General features: G+C 34.9%; 3 protein-coding genes across 6 annotated transcripts in view; 1 reads left to right on the plus strand and 2 right to left on the minus strand.

Moving 5' to 3' along the window:
* The window catches only part of LOC110022099 (anthranilate synthase alpha subunit 1, chloroplastic-like), a 42888-nt gene extending 40927 nt beyond the window's left edge, over nucleotides 1–1961 (plus strand). Inside the window, exon 12 of the mRNA XM_020720895.1 lies at nucleotides 1658–1961. The gene's annotated coding sequence lies outside the window, so the exon portion shown is untranslated. The remainder of the gene's footprint in view (nucleotides 1–1657) is intronic.
* A 684-nt stretch (nucleotides 1962–2645) lies between these two features.
* Nucleotides 2646–15304, minus strand: LOC110022123 (isoprenyl transferase-like). The gene is made up of 4 exons (XM_020720927.1): nucleotides 15233–15304; nucleotides 9852–10305; nucleotides 9640–9707; nucleotides 2646–3298 (listed from the first exon to the last, which is right to left on the minus strand). Exons 2-4 carry the CDS (start codon nucleotides 10281–10283, stop codon nucleotides 2845–2847), a joined length of 954 nt encoding a protein of 317 aa, XP_020576586.1. The 5' UTR covers nucleotides 10284–10305; nucleotides 15233–15304; the 3' UTR covers nucleotides 2646–2844.
* LOC110022122 (putative ABC1 protein At2g40090) overlaps nucleotides 15041–19039 on the minus strand; it is a 76272-nt gene continuing 72273 nt past the window's right edge. For 3 of the 4 annotated variants that reach the window (XM_020720923.1, XM_020720922.1, XM_020720925.1), the window contains 2 exons: nucleotides 18904–19017; nucleotides 15041–15540 (listed from right to left, as the gene is read on the minus strand). In XM_020720923.1, the coding sequence (XP_020576582.1) occupies nucleotides 15340–15540; nucleotides 18904–19017 (315 nt within the window). In that variant the 3' untranslated portion in view covers nucleotides 15041–15339. The remainder of the gene's footprint in view (nucleotides 15541–18903; nucleotides 19018–19039) is intronic. The other variant, XM_020720924.1, reaches the window with a different exon arrangement.

The raw sequence follows: 19039 nt of genomic DNA on the forward strand, positions 1-19039 counted from the left end.
CACCTTGACTTAGAACTCCACCAGTGTGGGACTTTATCTTCTTTCCAAAAGACTCCTGAATGAACTAATGGTTCTACTTCTTCCAACTCTTTCTCTTGTGTATGTCTTTACACTTCTAAGTCAGTTGGAAATCAATTTCTACCTGCTTGGCCCTCTCCACTAGCACTGAATATTCTTCAATCCCAAGTGGCACTACTGACTTCCTGATTAAGCCATTCAATCCAGAAAAAAATCCTTGGCATTTCTATTCTGTATTTGGAATGGGCTGTGGTGCATATTTCGATAGTATAGTGAACTACGCTTCATGCTGCATAACCGATGATCTCATTTCTTCTGAGCATCTTCATTCTTCTACTAACATGCATAGTTTAATGTGCAACTATTTATCATGCATACCTTTCCTATCATGCATAACTTGCATATCTATGCATATCTTTTTTATATGCATATCTTTTCTCTTATGTCTACATTTTCTATTAAGCATACCTTTTCTATATAACAATATGAAAAAGCTATTGTAATTTAAATTTTAATGAACTAGAATATACATTTTGAATTAAAGAAGATTATTGAAATTTAGAAATCTAATTACTCAACTCGGTTTCCACGTTAGATTCTCAATATTCAATAACTAGTTTGATGTCATGATAACTTTTGTGTTAATATTAATAACATATAAAACATAATATCAAATTTTAAGATTCAAAAAAGTTTCCATTAATTGAATTATTCTTCCAAGTTAGCACATAATTATTTTACCTGAATTGACAGAGTAACTCTATGATGAGTTTTCACTCGCTTGCCTGCTCATGTAAGGAGCATGAAATTTTTAAGCATCTTAGGATTTCATGATAACTTGGCTCATTTCATGATTTAATCATAACATAACTTTCTTACCTCAAATGGGCTTCTCAACATAACCGGCTCTTCTCCGAAGCTGCCTATTCTTCTTCCCTCTTCTTCCTATTCTCTTACCCACCCGTTTATCTCGCTGATTTCCCCGTAAAATCACTTACGGAAGCCCACAGACTAACTAAGTTCTGTACTTCCTACACAAGCTCACCACCGCTACAACTACCATAAATGAAAAAAAAATGTACAAATTTGAGGGGAACGTCAAAATGGAGACATGAGGATGGAAAATAATATCTCAAATAGTATGAAAGAGAGCTTTGTACTCACATATTTCTTCCCCGAAGCCTAAACTAGGAGTTGCGGCACTCGACTAGTCACTCGCCTATCCCTATTCGCGTCTGTGCTATAGGAGCTGAATGCAGATGCTCGGAAGAAGAAATAGGAAGGGGCTTCGTGCGAACGAAATTGAGAGATGAGAGAAGGATTTAAAGCTCTGGAGTAAGAATCCCCCCATTCGATCGAAATCAGTGTTGACATCGTGTGAATGCCAGTTGAGAATAGTAATCATGTAGGCTCCCATTCCATTCAATTAAAATTTGTGTTATATATTGAATTGATTGATTTGACATGTAAAATTTTATTAAATTGATTTGATTAAAATATGAGGAACGAAAATTAGGGGTATATATTTTAAAAGTCCAAAATTTTTATCTGATTTCTTAACATTTTTTTTAAAACTGATTATTACATATATATGCCATGAGAAACTGCAATTTATGGGTCAATGATCTCTTTTTCTCAGGTTATCACATAGCGATCGAGGTTTCCCTTGGCATTGTTAGCACTAGCATCAGTATATGCAGTTCTGTTAGGCCTCGTTTTGAAAACCACAATCAGAGTAGGAAGCAAAAGTATGGGACCGAAATCAAGTATCCCGTAGCTCTGGTGAACCTCTATTCTTCAGTCCATCCAGATTTTATCAGGAGACGATAATTGTTATTCTTTTGATGTTTTCCAACACTGGCTTTTCATGTTGTAATAGAAAAATTAGTTTTAATTAATGTTGATAATTTTGATAAGGATTTCTTGTTTTACTTCGCACGGGGATCACGATACATTGATTCCAAGTTTAGAAACCTTGTTAAAATTTATTCATTAGTCTGCATATTAACTTTTTGACATACTAGATTTTTAACAAGTCTAAATAATTTGCAAATCTTCCCTCTACCAACCCAATAGGTGGCGTGAAAGGTTTTAATACTTCATGATGCCACCACTCATGGGGAAGGAATGCTAACATAATCAAAAGAATGCATATATCATGTCGTATTTGAGGACTAAATTTCAAAAGCAGGCCTAAAACTGCTTTGATGAAGTCCCAAGGTCAATGAATCCTTCGCAGGATCTATTCAAGGGTCTCTCATTACATATATTTTATGCAGCATAATGAATGAAAAGGCTTAAGAGATTTGCGAGAAGCAGAAAAAGTTGATTTTCGTTATGCATATCTAAATCTAATTAATTTTTTTATTAATCCTTTTATAAGTGTCTGATTTCTGCTTTTTTTATGCCCACTCAATCTAAGGAAAAAAAATTATAAAACAGTCATGTTCAATAAAAAGAAGAGAATTGCAAAGAATACAAACTATTAAAAATTATAAAGGCAATTGTGATGTGACTTAAATCAGAAGAAATTTATATTTTTTGTCATAGCAAACAATACAAAAGGGAAAAGAGAAAAAAAAAAAACACTGATTCTTAACCAGGGCTCACTGATTCTTAACCAGGGCTATCAATATCGTTTCCATCATAAAAAATTTCAAAACTTTTTTATATCAGCAAAGAGCAAAAACATGAGCTTCTTTGCTTGGAGATTCTACAGAAGTGTAACAAGTAGAAAAGGAGGCCCAAATAGAGGTTGGCGTACATGGCAAAACCATTATAACCCCCACAGGGAAATAAGAAATCGAAAACATTTTTCTATGTTTATTAAGATGTTGTTCTCAAACCAAAACGCCTCTGCCTTTTCTGAAACGCACGTAAAGCCTCGGCATACTCATATTCTCCAAAATCTGGCCAATGTGACCGTGCAAAGTAAAGCTCAGTGTATGCAAGTTCCCATAATAAGAAATTGCTTAATCTCAATTCACCGCTAGTTCGGATAAGTAGGTCAGGGTAAGCATAACCGCCAGCGCAGCTTGTTTCTAGTTCTTGTGCAACGCTACATTCAGTGATATCTTCCAGTTTAAGTATCCCATGTTTCACCTTTTCGGCAATCTTCTGGCAAGCTCGGACTATATCAGTTCTTCCACTATAGCTTACCGCAATAAGTAAATCAAGCCCTGAATTGTTGCGCGTAATTTCTTCCAGTTCTGTAGCCGAATTCTGCAGGGATTTTGGAAGTTTTGAAGAATCACCAATGATGCGTAATCGAATACCTTCCCTGCCAGGTCAAACATAAAATCAAATGTCATGTCTTAGGAAAACTAGAGTGTTTCATATTATTAGACAAATCATAAAACTTTAAATTCACATCTCGGTTTCATTTGTGCCGCACATATGCCAAATATATGGGTGCTAAGAGAAAACAAGGTGAAATATAATCTTAATCCTATTACAGTTCAACTATTTAAAAGCCTAAGAGTGGTAGATAAATGGCGAGGATGTATTACAGCAGTTATGAGGGAATGTGGAGAACCAATTTCAGCATGGGGTTGTAACTCGAGGAAGGCATTTGCTGTTATGTGCTGTTATGCCCTCATTATCCAGGGGGTTAATGGAGACCTTGCTTCTGAGATGGTGATTACGTTGAGAGGAATGACTTCTGGTAAGAATATTAACAAGTTGATCTTGGGTAGATATATGGTGAATGGTAGCTGTTTTGGAGGAGATAAGGTCTCAAATAAATTGATAGTCTCTCTACATGTTTAACAAGAGCATAGAATATCGGATTATTTGCTACATTCATGACCGAGGTGTTATCATAGTACAAAGAAGTAGGAGATGAATAGAAATGCCAAATTAATTAACCCACGCAACCAATGATATCTGTGATAACTGCTGCAAGAGCACAATATTTAGCTGCTGTAGAAAATCGAGTGACTCTCCTGTTTGAGAACCTTTCAGGAGATGAGATTGGTCCTAGAGAAAGTACAATATTCTGTAGTGGAGCGACGATCGGTTGGATCTCCAACCCAATCCAAATAAAAAATATGAGTGAAATTCGGGACCATCAGCCAAAGAGGAAGTCCATAGCAGCAGTGCTTTTCAGGTAGTGGAAAACATGTTTAAGAAGCTTAAATGCAGTAACGCGACTTGAGCCTTGGCCAGTTGGGCAGAAGACCGGTCTAGCCTCCCTGATGGACCGAACCAGCCATGCTTCATTAGGGGCGAAAAATTCCGCCCCTCCCCTATTTTTTCTTGTACGATTTCCCTTCCTTCCTAATCCATCACCCCTCATTTATTTCTTTCCTAGTCTATCTACTAATTCCCACTTATTTATAGATGTTGTTTGTTGAGGGCTCAGTTTTTGTTTTATCTCTGATTTCAGTTGTGTCTCTAAGGCGTTCCCTATTTTAGGGCTTTATCTAACGGCGAGCGGTGCTCCGACTAAACCTCGCCCGAGGTGGTTACTAGCTCCTCTCACTCCCATTCTACCATGCTGCCATCCACCTTCCGGCACCTTCCCCTCCACTGCTGACCTTCCCTACTCTCTCCAGTAGGCTTCAGATCAAACCGATCAAACCGATCAAACCAACCACTCCCTGCAGCAGCTGTACTCCTTGTCGGCGCCTCCCAGCCGGCCGAGGCATCCTCCCGCGCTTTCCCGTAGATCGTCCACCCCCTGCACTCCCTAGCAGGCCGCAAATCTAGCCTGCTTCTCCTAGCAGCATCGCACTTCCTTTCGAACACCTACCAACTAGTCATCCACCTTCCCACACCTTCCACCCACCACTGACTACTTCTACATCCTCCAACAAACCGCAGATCCTTTTGGCTTCTCCCAGCAGCCACCGCACTCCCTTCCCGACACCTCCTAACCGGTCGTCCACCTTCCAGGCACCTTCCAGTAGACTTGCGCGCTGCCGGCCTCCCACTGTCCTTCCAGCACCCCACCATTTTCTGCTAACTACCATTCAGTCCTCCAACAAGCTCCCTCCATCGGCCAGACCGGCCGCACTCTGCTAGCGAGGGCCGTTTCTATCCTTGTGTCGTTCCATTTTCTTATTTTTGCAATCATTATTATTGTTTATTGTTTATATGTGGTGTGTTGTTTTAATTTGAGCCATCATCATTGTAACCATTTGAATTGAACCATAAAATATGTGTCGTTTGAGTCGTGATTTGGGTTAATTCCAGTGTCATTTGGTATGAGAGCTGGCTCAACCGTAGACCTATCCTAGGATTTCCTAGGACCTGCCTTCCTCTTCACAAAAAAAATTCTTTTATATTCCCAAACCATAGCCAAAACTTTGACCTAACCTTAATTGTCCCTTGCTGATTTTTAAAATCAGCAACCCTAAATCATTTTTTTCGCCCTCATTTCCCTCCAACTCCAAACTCTAACCATGCCACCTAGAAGATATATGCCCAAACCCATCCAGGAAGAGATACAATGATAGATCCTCCGACTTCAGCGGAGGCTTGTGGATATTGAGGATGAAACCCAGGGAAATTACCCTTGATCAGGTCCTGAAAAATTGAAGAGGCAAAAGAAGAGAATTTCAACCGCTTCCATAGAGAGGATTTGGATTTCAGTGATGAAAAAGAAAGGTCGAGAGAAGAGCCAACATATAGAGAACGGGAGAATCTGAAGATGAAGTGGGAGATCCAGCGCCAGTTCCTATCAGCTTACTATAGACAGAAGGTTCAAACTCTAGCTTTAGCAGTGGAGAGACCACATCATTGGACAACCACCATGTCTTCCAGGCAGATCTCAAACTCATGATTTTACAACTAGATTTCACCGAGGACACCCAAGATAACCCCGTTAGAAGAAAAGCTGATTTAGAGCGGAGAATAGGTGAGACTAATCCACATCCCTAAATCTGAGTTAAGAAGTAGTGCCACAAATTTGGGCATGTTGAATCAGACTGCACAACCAGGGGTGATCTGTTTCACTGAGCAGGACATTCTTGAAAAATTAGGTAATGACACCGTAAACATTGAAGACGGTGATGACACAAAGCAGGAGGATCAACATTCAGTTGAAGAGATAAACAATGATCCAGAAGATGCAGACTTCGAAGGGGATTTTCAATTTTTGGCAAACCAGGAAGAGAATCGATTCAAGTTGACCCCAAGATAGATAATGCAGCTGAGGTATAATAGTAGCTGTTCTAAAAAGTAGTGCCTCTGATGACTCTGATGAGTTTAGAGATGGCAGTGGGATGATTACCAATGATCAAAGTGTCGTCCGTAATTCCGTATATAGAAGAATGTAAATTTGGATATCTGCATTACGATAGATTGGAAGAAATGGATTGATGGTGCTAAAATTGAAGCCTTGTTGTTTGAGATAATAGATATATATAGTTAGGATGCTGTTCATCATTGGTGAAGCCCTATGATTGTGTCACGTAGATGGTGTCATCCAGAATTGCATGAAACAACACATTTGAGATATCAAGTCGTAGAACTTCTCACTTATGGCATAAAGCAATGGTTAATTGAATGTGAATAGTGAGAAATTTAGATATTGGACAGAATGTTTTGGTGCAGTCGATGCTTTGCGTTTGGTTAACGCTTTGAGCAACTAATCAAGCTTTATACGGACTATCAAACTGCCAGAGTGATGTTTGGTCTTATATGTCTAAAGACAACCAAGAATTTGTTGATGCAAAGCCCGAAGAACAAGTTGCCCTGTTTTTTGCTGTTGAAAAGCTAGGAATTTCTGAAATAGCTTTCCGTTAGTGAGGGTATTTAGCTACGTGACTACAGCAGGTGGGATAATCTGGGGATGAGATAGATCAAAGATTTGTTTGGGTCCCCAGATGCCTGATTGAAGACGTGTGACAATAGGATGTTGATGAGCCGGGGGAACGGGTAGATGATGTGGTTGTGGGAGTAAATGTGGAAGATTCAGAGATAGATTTTAGTGAAGTGGAGATGCGCGATGAGTCAGAAGAATGATGTGATGTCTAGGATATGTCTTTGTGTGAGTTGACTAACCCTTAATCTGTTAGTGGAGTGTAATCCTTCGGATAGGGTTAGCCACATAGCAGCTGTGGAGTCCAAACTGAGAACATATGGGAGGATGAATGTGAAAATGGAGTAGAGAGCTGCAACTAGATTTTGATCTATAAGCTGTCCAATGTTATGATTGATATTCGATATTGGTTGTCCATTGGAATCAAAGGAGTATTTGGGCGAGGAAACAACATATTCATTCAAAAAGGATTCAAATCCATTAGCTCTGAAAAGCTTGAGTATTTGAAAGCTCCAAATTGAGTAGTTTTCTGGAGATAAGGTGACGAAGCTACAGTTTTAATATTGGCCATCAGGAATTTTAGAGAAGATGGGATAGTAAGTTCTATAGCTTTGGAGAATTGTGAATTTTCAGCTCCACTGGTTGTAGACGAGGAGAGGGAATCATCCATAGCATGATGTGGAAGAACCTGTCTCTAATACCAAGAAGACAATGTGAAATATGATCTTAATCCTATTACAATTCAGTTATTTAAAGGCCTAAAGGTGTTAAATGAGTGGTGAGCATAAATTGCATCAGTTATGAGGGATAGTGGAGATTCAATTTCAGTATGTAGCTGTAATGGCAAAATTTCTGAGGATGGCATTTGCTGTTATATGATGTTACTAAGAACTGATGCGGAAGAAATCTGATATTTACTAGTAACAATATAATCATAACAATAATAATTGGTGATTTTAGATGTCTTAGTTCAGTGCTTCTAATACTTGTGTAAGTTAAGAAAATCATGCAATGTGCACAAAATTTTGCAGATCATTACTCTTAATTTTAACTGTAATTTGTTACTTGTGATAAAAGCTGATATACAAAATAGTTCAATGCAAATGACAGTTTAATTCTTCTACTGGAACAACATAGAGAATATTGAAAATATAAAAATCATGCAGTCTAGTTAAGTAGGCCGCAGTCAACTAAAATAAATTCATCACATGTGCAAACTAATAAAAGCTTTCTCGTTAGTTTTATAAGGTTCTTCATCTTGATCCTTCTCCGAATTTCTATGGCATCATGAAGTTTTCAATGTTGCAGCATCTAACTATATTAGTTTTACCTAAATGCTGCCATCTTCGAGGAACCAACAAAGACGTTGCAAGATCTTCTTCGTTGCACTTTCAAAAAAATAATCTCTTGTATCTACCTCCCATGTTCTGTAATATTTTTCTTTGAAAAAATGAAATTTAGATATAGGAATAATGACTCACATAGGCAAATGCAACAAGTTCAAGAATGCCTATGAATAATGTAAATTTCCTAACTACTCAGATAGAGAAGATGAGAAGAAACTAGGTTTAGAGACACTTAACATAAACTAAATAATAACAAATGAAAGAAAAATCAATGATAAAAGACAAGAAAATGAATTGAAGGGATTTGACCATTTTGGCCTGTCTACCATACAAGGTTAAGGGATTATGCTTTTATTATATCCCAGCACTAAGTACAACTTCTCCGCTCTACCCCTCTCGTTCTCTTACAAAAAGTACTATCAAACTAAAACCATTCATGATGGAATTTGATGTTTGTGTTTCTTTTGTGGAGATTGGGTCTCTCTCCTCAAGAAGATTGAAGTTGGTATTTAAAGGTTTCTCATCTTAGGGGTTGAACCATTTGAATTCTTAATGATTCAAAAAAATAAAGTCAAATTGACTTGTATTGATGCCTGATATCTTTACTGAACTATTTAACACCTAGTTAAGATGATTCATATATCGTCATAACATTTTCATAAGATATAAATGTGAATCAATTTTCATAGTAATTACATATATGCAGATTGTAGAGAACTTCCCGAGAAGATTGATTTGTAATGGCATGCTTTGAGAGGTCCTTGGAGATTTTCTGAACGATGGAAAAATATTTCAACATAATAAATGTATTATAAATAGAAAATTCTGCCAAGAGGCTTATATTTGTGGGAATCGTTTTGATTAGTTGTACTTCACATTCAAACCTCTTGATTATGAGATGTAGATAGTAGGACCGCTTCCGAGAAGCCAAGGAATTATGATGATTACACCACCTTGTTAATACTAAGTTGACTGAGATTGCTTCCGAACACGAAATCTTTAATTTTAACAGGAAAAAAACTTCATGAAAGATTGATAAAATTTGCTATAAACAAAACAACAAGGATGAATATCATGTTATGATTTTGTGTTTAATATTTCATTATAATAATAAGGTTATCGATTTTAATAAGAAATTATTATCATTAATAATATAATTAAGGTAGTAATATAAAATGGAACAGCTAGTTTTAAGTCATAATTTCACTTTTCCTTGTAACATACAGATAATGTTATGAGAAAGATAATGACCTTTAGAGATGAATTACTACTGCCATGAGCTGCAAAATTAGAACTTTACAGCGAAAGCCCCGCTTCAATGGAATATTATTGATAAGGTTATGAAAAACCACCATTCATTTGAAAGCAAGAGAATCATAAGCTAGTAGGAGTCCATGGAAGACCACCATTCATTATGGCGGTGGGTGGAGCCAGAGTTGTAAAACACAGGCATAATTCAGAATTGGTGGTTCAAACATCAGAGAAGCGTGTAGAGTAAGAAATCAATACCTCAGAAAATCTGCCAAAGTATTCTTGAAAAAGTGTTCAAATAGCATCATCAAAAAGTCAACTTCCGGCTGCGAAACATGGACAGACAGATACGAGTCAGCGGACATGGAGAAGGAGCACAAGATAGACAGATACCAAGGATAAAATGCAAACAAAAAAAAAAAAAAAAAGAAAAAAAAAGGAAAAAAAGAAAATGAAACCCAAAAGTGAACCTTGGGCCGTTGCCAGTTCTCCGAGGAAAAGGCGAAGACGGTGAGGACTCGGATTCCCCATTTGCAAGAGAGCTTGGCAATGCCCTGCAGGGATCTGCAGCCCGCCTCATGTCCGGCAGACGCAGGCATTCCCTTAGAGGCGGCCCACCCCCCCCTCCCCCCCCTTATCACAGCCACGTGCTTCGGCAATGCCTCCCGACGAAGTCCCAGTGGAAGCAACAACGTGTCGCCTCTGCCATCTCCTTCTTCTTCTTCCGCACAAGGGATTGCAATGGGGCTGGTTTGTGCCGCCGAAATGACTGTGGTGCTGCTAGTAGTATTTGGTTCCCCAAAAACGGGGGGCATACGAATTGGTGCAGGTCTCATCATGATGGGCTTCGGCGGGTTAGGTACCATAAAAAATTGGGTTCTGAATTGTTGAGCGCCGAGCATGCCTCCTTCCTCTTTCTCCCCCCTTCCCTCAACAAAAATAAATGGTTCAGAGGTTTGGTTCCTGGTGAAGCTAATAATAATAAACAAATGCAGCGTGAAAAAGGTTATCGGCGTCAATCAAGTTGTCACGGATATCCGAATTGAGACATTGAAAAATCTACTCAATTTGTCTGCAAATATTACCCTGCTTTCATAGTCGTTTCTCATCTTAGCTCCATAAATTATTACCATTTTCAATTAGAGCAACATTTGTAGAGTATTTTTTTTTTTTTTTATCTCTAAGACTTTTGTAATATATATTTTTAAGATAAACCTACTACCCATGACTAATTATAAGACATTTTAATTTTTATTATATAACATATCTTATTTATATCTTTCATTCTAAGTTATTTACAAAAATTTCTTGATTTTACGAGATAAAATAATATCATTAGTAGTAAATAAGATAACATCTACATATATAATAATAAATCAATTTGTTAATTGTGGATTCTTAAATCCAAAGAAAATGATAGTATCATTACATTTAAGCTAATATTATTGGAAACTGGCGTACATATAATGACTTTGTAACTCTGGTTCAAATTAAGAAAGTACACTATCATCATAATAGTTTTTAATGAGTTTATTTTTAGAACAAAAGTAAAATTCTTTTTATAATTAACATCATCTTTCTAAGTGAACCACAGCCTTGTTTACACAAAATTCAGTAAAAGTAAAATTCTTTTTATAATATTCACCACCAATATCAAATTTGACAACTTTTATTTTTTTATCTAATTGCCTTTACCATTTTAGTAAAAATCCTTAAATTATTTGCTGATTTAAAATTTTTTATAGTCAGAACAATAACATCATAAATAAAATTAATAAAAAATTTTCTTTGAAAAATAATGGTACAGTAAAGGATCCGTATATATCAATATCTAAAAACTATATGCTGCTCTTGATTGCCTTTTTAATTGTGAATTTTATGCATTTTCAAATTTCACGTAATACAATCCACTCATCTACGAAGGTTAATGAAAGCAAAATAAAAAATATTTTTATTGTTCTTTATCTAGGTGTATGACCCAAATATTTATGCCATAAATAAATTGATCTTTCATTTATCAAACCATTTTTTATTCCATTAACATAATACGAGGTCAACAAATCTTGGGTAAAAAAATTACTAGGCTTTAAATTATATAAATCATCAGAACGGATATCATAATTAATAAATTGATTACATTTAAACAAACTAGATCATCTATTTTTAAAAATAATAAAAAAAAGCCCGGTTGTATCGTATCAAGTTTGGATAAAGAAACTAAAGGCTAAGAAATGAAGGAAATAAATGCGGTTTAAAACAGATTGAAATGATGTCCAATTGTCTAAAATCAAATGATACATTTTTTAACTGAAGCTTTAACTTGATTTTTGATGATGATGAATTTTTTATATTGCCTTACAATTTGGTTCATAAGTAAACTTCATATTACATTTGAAATATGAGAGGCATTTTGCCAAATTTAATTCAAAACATACAAACTTTATTAAACTTCATAATAGATGAAGCACGAAAATGAAGAGTAACAACAATAATATTTAATAAAAGTATAAAACATTCAATACACAAATGTGCTGGATAATAAAATCAAACACTTAATATAAAATTTATATAATATTCATATAACCACCTAAAACTTATATTAAAATTCTTCTTCGGGTGAAACTACAACACAGCAACAAAATTAAATTGATGCTTTATTTAAAATTCACATAATTAGCCATTATACATATTGCAGTTAAATATATTGGTTAGATTTAGATAAAATAAATATATCTAATTAAATATATCAATTAATCACAATCATATTCATGAGTATAAAATTACTTGTTAATCTTTGGGCGAGTAAAATATTTTACAAAAACTTTTTCTTCGAATTACCTATGATAAAGGTTATATATATACAACATTAATGGTCTTAATATTTTCCTTTTTGACCTCTCTCATGGTGATTTTCTTCCAAGAAGTGTTTTTTATAGGACCATGGCAATAGAGAAGTTAAGCGGATGACATTACGGATTATGTTAATATCACAATTATGCATAAGGGCGCATGGATAGGCAATTCGTAATGTAAAATAAAATTTACAATGAAGATTACATGCGAGTTCAATCTCATTTAAGGGAGACAAGAAATAATCTTTAAAGGAAAATCAAGTCTTGTACCAGAATCTGATACCATATGCAACAATTTTTCTCAAATTTTTATGCAAATCCAATTAAATTTAACAAACGCCCCTGATACAATAATCTCCTATAATGTTTTTATTTTACACACACAAATGCACCCATCTGCTTCTACATTTCCGTTACTGTAGAACCTTCTTTTTCTATCTATATATAATTTCCTGTTGTAAAGCTACAACTAAAAAAGGGAAAAGACGACTCTTATTCCTAAATTTTCTCTCTAAGCTGTTCTTCCTGCATCTTTACCTTCCGTGAGCAGCTTCTTCATGGTATCCAGAGCACCTGCGGAAAATACGCGTCCCCTGTTCACCTTATCTTTCTCTCAAATGGATGAAATAATCACATCAGAATCCCCATCTCCTCTTCTTCCTATATCAAACACCAACATTCCTCCTTCCCTAGAATTTTTGCTATCTCACCCAAAACATTTGACCCAAAACCAGCTAACCAGAACTACCATGTTTGATGGTAGCTGCTCTCGTCACCCAAGGTTCACTGATGAAAACCCAGTTGGTACCGAAAACCCCCAATTTCACATGCGGAACCTCATCCATCAAAACCCAACAGCATCTCTATACTCCATGTCCCCAAATGTGCTTCCCCACATCCTACCTCTTCACACCACAGCAGCCATTTCGACCACATTAGATCAACGATTATAGCCCACAAACAGATCTCGCATGATTCAGGTGAAAAACGAACTACACCACATATAAATGAAAGGGAATATCATGACGTAATACTTCACTGAAATTAGACATCTAGTGGATCAAATAACAACAACCTGATCAGAACTTGATCAAGATGTCATCCTATACATTCTTAATTGTCTTCCTCTTTCCTACAATGAATTTAATACTTCTATTCGAACTATGTTTCAGCTCATCGCTCGTAAAAATCTCTACTCATTCCTATGTAGTGAGGAGATGAACATCAACAATGAGTATGCAAAGGCCATCCCCTCCATTGAATCTCAAATGGCCCTCACGGCTACTCGTGGAAGAGGTCACTTCAACAATCGGAGAAGAGGAAGAACTCCATTAGCAAAAACATGAAGGCCATCCTGGAGGATCTAGGCGGTCGCAAATCAACTTGCTTTATCACGATTTCCAAATATGCAACAAAAACGAACACTCGACCTCAATCAGTTGGCACAAAACCAACTTGGAATACGCCTCTACAGCTCCACATCAATCTCTAGTGGCTACCTTGAAGGAATGGGTTCTGGATTCCGGAGCAACGACACATTTCACCTACGACAACAACCAACTCCAACATCCGACTCCTTATCATGGCCCCAATAAGGTACTAATTGGGACCGTGCAAGAGGTTCCAATTCAGCACAAGGGTGATGACATACTTCCTACTCCAAAATGTAAGCTTAAAATCTCTCAAATCCATCACACTCCTTCGCTTTCCCACAATTTAATATCCATTCACAAATTAACCAAAGATGACAACATTGTTGTCTCATTTGATCCTTCCGGCTTTTACATATATGATCCACAGACTCAATAGTTGATCCTCACGGGACCCAATTCTAATGGTCTCTACTCTACTCCTTCATTCCCGCCTCTAGCACAGACACTTGCTACATCACTCTCCCATCATCTTCGCAATATCCAAAAACCAGTCTCTATATATACCATCCACTCCAAGTTTATGCAGTATTTGCAATTTGTCTAAGAGCCACAAACAACCCCTTGTATTTAATATAGGACAAAAAAACAAGCTATTAGAACTCATTCATAGAGATGTATGGAGTCCCTCCCCAATTCCATCTTACCAAGGTTATAAATATTATATTGCGTTTATAGACGACTTCAATAAATTTTGTTGGGTCTTCTTAATTCATGAAAAATCTCAAACCACACAAATTACCAAATATTTTATTCTCCTACTCCAACATCAATTCAACACCAAAATAAAAAATTATTCGCTCTGATGGGGGAGGCGAGTGCAAAAACCATAATCTAAATCAATTCCTCGTTGATCATGGCATCCTTCACCAATATTTATGCCTATACACACCCGAACAAAATGGAGTAGTTGAACAAAAGCATCATCACCTCATTGAGACCACTCGTGCTCTCTTGCATCAAGCCCAAGTTCCCTATACTTTCTAGACCGACATACTCCTAACAACAATCCATCTCATCAATCGAATGCTCACTCGAACTACTTAGTATATCTCTCCATATGAGCATCTCCATCACTCTCAACCAACCTACATACATCTCTGGGTCTTAGGGTGGTCATGAGGAGTAATGATGTGTCATGGTAGTGGAGGAGTGCCGCTATTAGGTTTGAATGATCTCTTTTATATTTTCTATATATATTATGACGAAGCTGCAAATAATTATGTTTTCTATTTTGATTAAACTTATATATAATTATCTGTGTCATTTACGAGGGGCTGATGAGCATAGAAGAATGGTAATATATCTAACTACAATACAAAAAAATGCTATTTTTCAAAACAAAGGCAAACAATTGACTTATTTTTAAAGTGATTGATTAGTTTATACAATGAATGAATCAAGAGAATAATATCGCTGGGACACAAAAATCCCACGAGGAACTTGTGACTGCATAAATATCGTTAAAAGACTAGAATATATGACAGTTTTTATTATTTCCTACCAATAGTGCACGCTAAGGGTAACAAAAGCACTAATTCCTTTGAAATTATACCAGCTGTAACCAACCTGAAGATGATGGCAGTCTGTGCATCTCTTCAACAAACATTTTCCAAAAAGGAATCATGGTTTTCCTCGTTTTAATTAATCACACAATTTCCCTTTTTCTTCTTTTGTCAACTTAAACGTCTTTTGGACTGTAAAAACCAAAATGCAATCCTCATGCTGAATAACCGAGCTTCCAGCAGTATCTGCTCAAACCATATGCTCAAGCGTGACAAAAAGGAGCAGTTCTGTGATAGGATCTTTGCCTCTAACACTGCTTTAGAAGAGACTTCTCCCATGATAAAGTAAGCATCAAGAGATGATCCCTGCAGCTGCAGATAAAATTCGTGCCAAGTTATTATGGATTTGAATGACCAACAATTGCTTAAAGCTATCATGTTATCTTATGATAAATTACTTGCAAAATCCACAATAATTAGATGCTTGATTATTGTCGTTCACAGAACTTCCTCATAAATTATGTGTAAACGTTATAAGGATACAAGTTACCAAGATGCAGCAATAAAGTTTATCAGACACACACACACACGCGCACACACAGACTGACCAAAAACTAGTAGAATTGGGTTGGTTTGGTTAGCATTCAGTGTACATTATGTTCCGCGTTTCAAATTTACTAATTAAACCTTGAAATGAGAAAACCAAATAAAGCTGACTAGATCATTCGTGAATATGCTCAAATGAACATAGACTATTGAATTACTGAGATTCTTCTGTAATATATGTCAGGGAAAGAAACTACATGAACCAAAATTTTATTTCCTCCTTTCTCTATATGAGATCACTAAGGTTGCTCTAAACCAGATTATATAAGTCATCCTTACAAAAGATTAAAACAAAATGCACCTCATGGAAATAACTCCCAGTGAGTTCATTTTTGCCACTTTATGGGAAGAAACAATTAAAATAACCACTATAATCACGTTCTTAAAGGTTAGCAATATAAAGTATTTTATTTATGCATATTTAATTTTTTATCAAGTTAAGAAGTGTGAACATATTTTAAGTTATTGCAAGTCACATGCTTATGGAAAAAAGAGCATTGGACATTACCTGCATCTCATTGTATCAATGTGATGTTAGATGACATTGAGAAAATTAATCAACTATAAAACACTATCAAAGATGCTTTGAAATTATTAATTGATTTTACAAATAATCATGTTTTTGCAAGTTAAATGCTTATGGAGAAAAGAGCAAATTCAGCTTGGACATTATGTGCATCTCATTGTATCAATGTGATGTTAGATGACACTGAGAAAACTAATGAACTATAAAACACTATCAAAGATGCTTTGAAATTATTAATTGATTTTACAAATAATCATGGGCTTCATTCAACGTGAAAAAATATTTAAGTGGTGCAAAATCAGTGATATCCAGTAATGTCACTATTTCTTCTCATACTTGCCAACATACATAAAACAAAAAAAAAAAAAAAAAAAAAAAAAAAAAAAAACAAAAACATATTCGTCTTATTCGTCTCAAAATATTAAAAATAAGTGAATTTAATATTGACTATAAAGAGAAGAAAGCTAAAAAGCTCATTGTCAAAACTACATTTTGAAATGATGTGACGTACACTTCAAAGGTTACAAGCCCATTTGAAGATGTTGAGTTTGGTGGATGGCAATAAGAGATGGTCACTTATAGGTTATATTTATGAAGCAATCAAAAAAGTGAAAGCTGCAAATTAGTAGTACATTAAAGATGATGAAAATAAATATGAGCAAGTCATTTGAATCATTGTAGAGAGATGGAGGTATCAACTCCAAAAATCATAGTATCAAACAAGCTACTATGTTAAACCAAAATTTCTTTACGAGAGCAAGTCTATAATACATCCGATACACCACCGATTAAAGTTCTATTGGTAGTTATTAGTGGGTAAATGGAAGGCCAAATAAGAGGATCAAGAGCTCTCGCTTTATAACCCTGTAAGTTGCCTATTTGCCACAGAGTTATTGAGTTTAACATCCAAAATAAAAATAAAAAATCTCAAAATGTTAAATTTTTTTTATTGATTAAAACTTTTACTGAATGTGATCATATAATTTTGATACAATAATAGTGTCAGAGGTATGGTAAATCAGTCGTAATTTTATAAAAATTAGATATCAAAATTTTATGATTAACTTGCAGTGCTGTTGAGTGTGAAAAGAACTAAAATGTCTTTAGGTAGTTAGATAATTTATTAATTTTAAATATAATAAATAATCACATATTTTATGTATTTCATTGTGATTTTTTTTTATAAATTCATACAACGAAGAGTAATAAGTTGAATCAAAAACATTAAAATGATTTAGCATTCATTAAATATAATCAAACTTACAAAAAATCAATTTAAGAGATGTTAGTGATCCAATTAATTTGAATTGCATTTATGAAAACTGTAGGTGGTTAATGGGGGAATAGAAAATTCCAGTGAGGAAAATTTTAGTGATGAGGAACTAACTTTGTGATAAATTGAGGAGAAATAAAAAAAGGTTTATCGAAAGAGGTCTAAATCTTTCTATAAGATTTAGAAGGTAAAAAATAAATGGAGGTTCCCACAATGAGAGTTATTTTATCTAGTATAACATCCAATTATGTTATTATTCAATAAAGAGAACATGTTGACTCCAAGAAAAGGATATTGAAAATTAAAAAAATATATATTTAAAGAAAGGGATCATATGAATAAAAAAACATAATGTTAACTTTAAATTTCCTTTAAATTGCTTTATGAAACTTAAAATTTTAAACACTTAAAACTAGCTTTCATGATGAATTAAATAAGCTTTTAAGTATTATTGAAGTTTTTAATTTTTACATCAAGTTGCAAAACTAGTTTTAAAATTGATTATAGAAATTATCAGAACATTTAATTTTAAAATTCAATTCAAAGTTTGTCTTCAAATTATGTATATACATCAAATTTTCTAGTGATAAAACATATTTAATTCATTTACTAGTTATTCCATATTTTATGTCATTATATTTGTTAAAAAATTTTAATTCCATTGCTTTAGTAGGACGATATATAAGTCACGAGCACATCAGCTAATAAAAGAGCCGCTCACTTTGTGATTTACATATTGAAGCAGAAGGGAAACCTTGTGAATCAGATTGCATTTTGCACTTTGAAAACACATATAAGAAGATAAGGATAATGACACAAAAACTACTCTCTAAATAGTTTTTGATCTCCATTCATACACCCATATAATGCCTATATCATAGATCAATCACCATGCATTGTACTGATCTTACAAATGGAACATTTAATTTAAAAATTCAATTTAGGTATATAAATCAAAATTTTCTAATGATAAATCATATTTAATTCATTTACTAGTTATTACATATTTTATGTCATTATATTTGTTCAAAAATTTTAATTCCATTGCTTTAATAGCATGATATATAAGTCACGAGCACATCAGCTAATAAAAGAGCCGCTCACTTTGTGATTTACATATTGAAGCAGAAGGGAAACCTTGTAAATCAGATTGCATTTTGCACTTTGAAAACACATATAAGAAGATAAGGATAATGACTGCTAACAATTTGGATTATAAACTACAGATAGATAATCATTGAGGAACACTCTGAATAAACTCAATTACAAAATCATATACTCATAAACTAGCATATCCAATAGCATACGCAAGAATTTGGGGAAGACGTACCAAAGCGTGATTTACAGCTCTCAAACAGTCATTTGTTTTGAGCATTAACAAGATTACACGTGGTAATCTTCTTAAAAGCTCTGAGATCTGAGTAAAATATTGCGAGGCATACATCTGTTGGCAAAGAATAAGTTGC

This window comes from Phalaenopsis equestris, unplaced genomic scaffold (assembly GCF_001263595.1).
Source record: "Phalaenopsis equestris unplaced genomic scaffold, ASM126359v1 Scaffold000167, whole genome shotgun sequence".
NCBI classification, from domain to species: domain Eukaryota; kingdom Viridiplantae; phylum Streptophyta; class Magnoliopsida; order Asparagales; family Orchidaceae; genus Phalaenopsis; species Phalaenopsis equestris.

Coding starts and splice junctions, on each gene's coding strand:
- LOC110022123 (XM_020720927.1), bottom strand. CDS start 10,283: ATGCTCGGCGCTCAACAATTCAGAACCCAATTTTTTATGGTACCTAAC. Junction 9,708..9,851: donor AGAACTGGCAACGGCCCAAG/GTTCACTTTTGG, acceptor CATGTTTCGCAG/CCGGAAGTTGACTTTTTGAT. Junction 3,299..9,639: donor ACTTTGGCAGATTTTCTGAG/GTATTGATTTCT, acceptor TTGACCTGGCAG/GGAAGGTATTCGATTACGCA.